At 41.0% G+C, this 6,115-nt stretch overlaps 1 protein-coding gene across 1 annotated transcript in view; it reads right to left on the minus strand.

Moving 5' to 3' along the window:
* The window catches only part of MRPL39 (mitochondrial ribosomal protein L39), an 11,354-nt gene extending 11,170 nt beyond the window's left edge, over positions 1–184 (minus strand). Inside the window, exon 1 of the mRNA XM_009327896.1 lies at positions 10–184. Within this exon, the coding sequence (XP_009326171.1) occupies positions 10–184 (175 nt within the window). The remainder of the gene's footprint in view (positions 1–9) is intronic.
* Positions 185–6,115: the final 5,931 nt, after the last annotated feature.

A 6,115-nucleotide genomic window follows, 5' to 3' on the forward strand; every position in this document is an offset into this window, starting at 1 on the left:
AGGAAGGGCCGGCGGCTGCCCGCAGCGCAAGGGGGAGCTGGCTTTCCTCGCCCTCAGCCTTCAGCTCTCTCTCCAAAGGCCCCGTTATGTCTATATTAGCTGCGCTATGCTGTGGGTGTAAGGCGTAGCCTCTCTGCCCTCCCGTTGCCTCAACAGGCCTCATTGCGCCGGGCAGTAAGGTCATCCCCGAGAGCAGCAGCTTTTGGATGGCCTGAAGGTGTACGTTCAGCCGTCTCGTAGCAAAGATCGCAGATATGTAGTACTGGGGCTACGGCGTTAACATTAACAGCCCGGTGGCTGGTGGAAAGGGCCCTTGGTGCCCGTCTCCCCGCTGGCGGCAGGGCCACGGGCAGGCCCGTGTGACTGCAGCTCCTCACCCCCAGCTCCCCTTCGCTGTCGCTGGCCTCCCTACCGCCCTTCCTCCCCAAAAGATTGAAGCCAAGAACAAACTAGCTACCGCGCAGGTAGGAAAACCATGGCTTGCGTTAAAACTTGTGAAATAACTCAGAATTTGTTTCAATGCTTTACAATTTAGCTGACGGTGGTCTTCAGCCCAGTCCCCGATTGGCAAAGGTAAAACAACAGGCATCAAGAATGCCAATGTCAATCAGTTACACTGAATTAGTGTCATTAAGAGCTAACGGATGTAATTAAACTCGGCATCAAAAAAATAAATGTGTTAATACTGGCAAAGACCGGCAACGGAGAGAGAATTTTCCACTGCGGAAACACGTCTGCAGAGCAGTGGGACAGCTGGCTCCTGGTTCGGTACCTGGCCCTGGCTTCGCTGCTCACCCGGGCTCTCATCCAGAAAACCAGGTGTGCGAGTACAGTAGCTATTTGTGCCCTTTGTTACACTATTTGATAGATTAAGAATTTCAGCAGGTCAATCATCCTGCTTCCTCATTTTTTAAAACGAGTTAAATACAAGTTATTTTTTAGTGCACCAGGCTTATTGAAGGCTACATACTTGCGTGTGTAAAACAGTTTATAGCTTTGAGGTGAAAGGTCCTGAGAAAACACAAAGATGCTACTATTATTTATATCATTATAGCTCAACTACACCATTTCTTCTATTAACTTTTTATTCTATGGCTTGAGGACTCATATGTGGTCAGTGATCACGTCACGTAATTGTTTTGTTTTAAACAGTAAAAAAAACCCAAACAAACAAATTCACAATGTAGGGTATAAAAAGAACATTTTTAGTCCATGAGGAGATAAATTCGAAGTGTTTGGAGAATGAAAGACAGAAACAAACCCTATTCTGTCACTCCGAGGAAGTCTTGAACAACAAGAGTAAAATCCTATTTGATACTGCACACTTCTTCATTATATGTCTCCCTCTCTGTTTTAAATTGCCACTTTCTAATCTCTAAATCTCCTTTTGTACAAGTATTTGCAACTTTTTTTTCAGCTTAATCTTCAGAAAAATAGTGGTAGAATATCTTGGCCCTCCTTCCATTTGTTTGGTGTCACTCTGGAAGCACAATGCAGATAAAAACCGTCTGGGACTTGTAACACGATGAAGACTACAGGAGGAGCATGGTCGTAGCCCTCTCCTTTTGGTAATCCCCATCCAACAGAGAGACAGTGCAAAGCTTTACCCCCCAGTGGAAATCAAAAGGCATCCAAAGCTGCTGGAAATTTCACCCAGGGTTCAGCTGGCTTCTCTACAGCCCCTGGACAAAAGCAGAAAAGAGGAACAACAACAGCATAGATTTGGTGTTAATTGAAAAGTTCAGTCTTGATGCTTGTTTTTGATTCATGCTGACCCAGCTGGCTCACAACTGTAATATCATTACTCTGTTTACTACGGTATATTTACTTGAGGCTTCTGTGAGAGGGTAAAAACCCCTGGGTCCACTCAAACCCCATGGACTGAGCGGGGGGCCAGCTGGGGGTTACTCTCAGCTGCCAAACATGGCCCTGTCAGCAGCCTGTGGGGGACGTAAAGGCTCGGTGCAATCCCCCAGCTATCGACCCCTCAATGCCAAAAGACAAAGGCCTTCCGACTGAGAAGTACTCTGGGAAGGGTTTGGCTGAAGTCCAGCGGCTTTTAGTGTGTCACAAAACGAAGCATGTTTGTGGTACCGAGAAGAGAGAGGTAACAAAAGTGAAAAACTGTCCAAGAATAATGACAAGGTATCAGACTTCATAAAGCCCTTTGACTTTGAGGAAAACTCTGGATGTTCTTTTGTGATGTGCAGAAGAAAATGGGAGGTTGCCCTACAAGGCAACAGTAACCCCGTTAAGTGCTCTTATGCCACAGTACGTGACCCAACCGTAATGGGTAAGTGACAAACCAAGACAGTTTATGGCTCTCATGGAAGCAAGATTGCCTCAAAAGCAAAACTGGCTTAAAAACTCCTACCCCTCCCTTTGCCCTTCTCATCCATTTCTCACTGCTTACCCTCTAGGTAGACAACTGTGGCAGCGCTGTACAAGGCGCTGAACACGAGATCACTGAAGTGATACAAATTGCAGGATCAGTATTGCTGAAAGATTATGTTTTATTCACATTATTTCAGTGACCTGGCTTAAAGTGCAGCTTCATATGCACATCGCGCACTGTGCACACTGTGGCGAAATAATTCTGAATCTACCACCATCAGCATCGTGGCTAACACATTGTCCACCGTTGCTCAGGTTGAATCGCGAAACATCCTGCAATGCCATCCAATTTGGTGGATCTCTTTTAGAAAATGCACATTTTAGAAATGTACCTTTGATTGCTACTGAGCTGTCTGCTCAGTGGCAGTGATCTTGCAAATTCAGTTGGAAAAAAAAATGGCATTAATACTGTACTTTGCAAGTCAAAGATAAAATTATACAAGACATTCCAGAAAATGGAGGGGGGGTAGTGAACAGAAAAAAGCTACTGAGAACAACTAATTTGTATTACTGTTATCTTCTTCTGCCCTCACGTTTTCTGGCTTTCCTGGTTCAAGTTTGGCTGACACATTAGATATGAAATATTTTAACAGTCTAATAGAGATACAGTGTTCTATCACAGCGCTCTAATCCTTTTTATTATAGCAAGACAACTAATCTATGGCATACTCTGTCTTTAAACAGCCATCCACAACAGCTTCATGGAAAAAAAGAACATCTGAAATTTTTTTTGCTTCTTTTCTCTATTCTTGCTCACAGGTTTTAGTTTCAAACTACAAAACAAGCAGATAATCTGCTAGCTAAATCAGATTTTTTTTCCAGACGGGAGTTAAAGCAATTAACGTGAAGCAGCAAAACAAAATAACAAGATGCCACAGAAGTAGAAAGGAGACAAGGCCAACTATAACTAAAGGAGTGGATAGCCATTAAAGCAACACCCCAGAACATTATAAAAAGCTAGCTGTGGTGACAGCTAAAATTGCAAAATAAAAAAATTGTCCCTTAAACTGCAGATATCAACATCTCCACACGCTTACACATGGCTGCTGATAATTCTTCACACTAAAGAGCAAGGCTTTCAAGCTGATAGATTCAACGTACTGCAGGCTGGTAGTCTGGGCACAACGGAAAACACATAGCACATCAATCAATGAGTTTCAGAAACAAGGTTTGTGACATGGAGCATGAAATACGTATTTTGGTGATTAAGCTAGTTAATTAAATGGAATCTGTTTTAGCAGTTTTACAAAATAGATTTCCATCAACTTATCCCCTTGCCGTGCCCAGAATCACACCAGAACAGTCGCTCTACAGCCATGTGCTCCCATCTCCAGCACTTACTAGAACAACCATATGTGACAACAATTTGGTGTGCTTGGAAGAAAGACGTGTACAGAAATTTAACCCACAGGCTATGGCACCAAGTCTCAAATGGCATCTCTGACCACCTCAAATGCAACATTCCTCTTCTAGAAATATGAAAAAATCTGTTTCTTCTTCTTTAAATATGGAAAAATATTCAAACACGTCTTCTTGATCAAAACCTAAATAATGCAAATTCCAATAACAATCAGCCCTCCAGCTCTCCATATAAATAAAGATACAGGTATACTCATGCACAGGAGTGCTTTTTCCTGTGTCTTTTACTTTCTCCCTCAGTGGCTGCAGATCCTAAATCTTCCCGCCTGCTCCTCTCATCATAACCAAGCACAGTTATCAGCAACCTTGCTGGGCTCCCCGCTATTATAGATCAGCTGAGAGACACACAAAAAGTTTAAAGAACACTGAGCTTAGGGAAGCACGGGAAGAAAAGGGAAAAGTGGTGCAGAACTGTAATCTTCGGTGCTTTCACTCTACAAACAAGAGATGAGCTACTCACAGATCACCACACATCCATACTACCTGCCCATCAACACAATAAAAAATATGCATTTGCTTACATGAAACTAGGGTTACACTAGTTGATCTGCTTAAATTCAGTGAGTAAACTCGAGATATGCCAGGTTTATGCCTGAATGGGATATACTAGGGAAGCATTGCCTTTCATTAAACTTCTTTTTTTAATGGCGGTGCAAGGATGAACGTTCATCAGCTCTCCCACGACTGTCTTCTAGTTTGGTATGTGTAAGCCATGACAGATGAGTGATTACATAGGAATTAACACCTTACTCTTCTAAGTGTTAATTAAACAGCCAGTTCTCTTCTTGTAGCACACTACTTTTCCCCCATCCTACGCATGTTTTTGAGAAGAGGAATCAAACGTCTTCCTCTCTTACCTATCTGTAATGTGTTTGAGCATTTACATTGCAACACCTGTGTAACCACATTTAGCAGTTCTAATTTGTTGTACTGATTTTTTTATTGTTATACCTCAAAGTTATTCTAGAATTCAGCATGCAAGGTGCAGAAAAATAAATCTAGGGTGATTTGGTTTTGTTCCCCCGGCAAAATAAAACCTATTTTGAGTGGAGAAATCACCAAAAGGGGTATTTTCTTAATATGGATTAATTTCTCTGTATTCATTTTTATCATCCTATAGCTAAGAGAAATGAAACGTTCCCGAAGTGAAGAGTCAGAGTTTTGGCTTATACTGTTTCACCGAATTTTTGCAAATTATTTTTCAAAACTGTTTTCACACAGAGCTCTTTAACGGAGTGGTGGTACCATAATAAAAGAGGTAAACTTGTATTGTTAGAGCAGATTATCATTAGCACTCTGCATTTGCAATAGTAAGTTTCATTAAAAGGAGAAAGAATTCCATTGCAATGTAAGAATGTAGATTTATCTAAAATATCAACTAATGAAATGAGGGTAATCTTTTGGTTTATGAATTATTGAGATCATTAAGAAGCAGCCAAGTCTTGAAATCATGCTGCACTTCCACAGAATTCTTAAAGGCTTTTCTACACAAAGAACTTGACTAGAATAGTTATTACAAAATGAGATAGCTATTCTTGACCGGCATTTTGTGTGCAGACGTTAATTATAGGCTATTTTTATTATTCTAAAAAGGAGTCTCTATGGAAATCTCTCCAAGAATAACTGTTAAACTGAGTATCTCGAACAAATTCTTCCATGTTGGGCTCTATGTGCTGTTTAATGAAAATAGTTTTACTACGTCTAACTTAAAAAGATTAAAAATACGGATAGCAGTCTTGTACTCTTCTACCAAAGTACTTACAGTATTTTTTAAGAATACCATTGTTCGGCAAAGCACACAGAAAAAGTATATACATTAAATGAACTATATGCATTACAACCAGTTTTCCAATAATTCTGTAAACGCATTCAGAATACTCTCATTTAGTTGCTGGTGTTTCCTGCAATTGTATAAAGCAAGTAGAGAAACCGTGATCTAGTTGTTGCTGAAATAAGAGAGAGGAATTGAAAGAAACTGTGAAAATACTGTGAAACCGTACTAGAAAAAGTCAGAGAAATGCTGGGGAGACAACCCTGTGCACGGGGTATTTGCTTCACTTGCAAGAGAAACAAAACAGCGAACAGAAAAAAAGGAATTTGACCTCATGCTTATACAAACCCCATGCATTTAAGTGGATTTACTGTGGCGTAAGAGTCACGTTAATGAAATCCAAATTAAACCCTATCTGTGAACCTATGTATTTGGGCAGTTAGAACTGAATGTTTACTGTGGTGGAAGGACTACTGCGCTAGTCTAAACTTCATCCCATCGTCTAATGGGATACCTTCTCCTCACGATTCA

The sequence above is a fragment of the Pygoscelis adeliae genome, unplaced genomic scaffold (assembly GCF_000699105.1).
Source record: "Pygoscelis adeliae isolate BGI_AS28 unplaced genomic scaffold, ASM69910v1 Scaffold14, whole genome shotgun sequence".
Lineage (NCBI taxonomy): Eukaryota > Metazoa > Chordata > Aves > Sphenisciformes > Spheniscidae > Pygoscelis > Pygoscelis adeliae.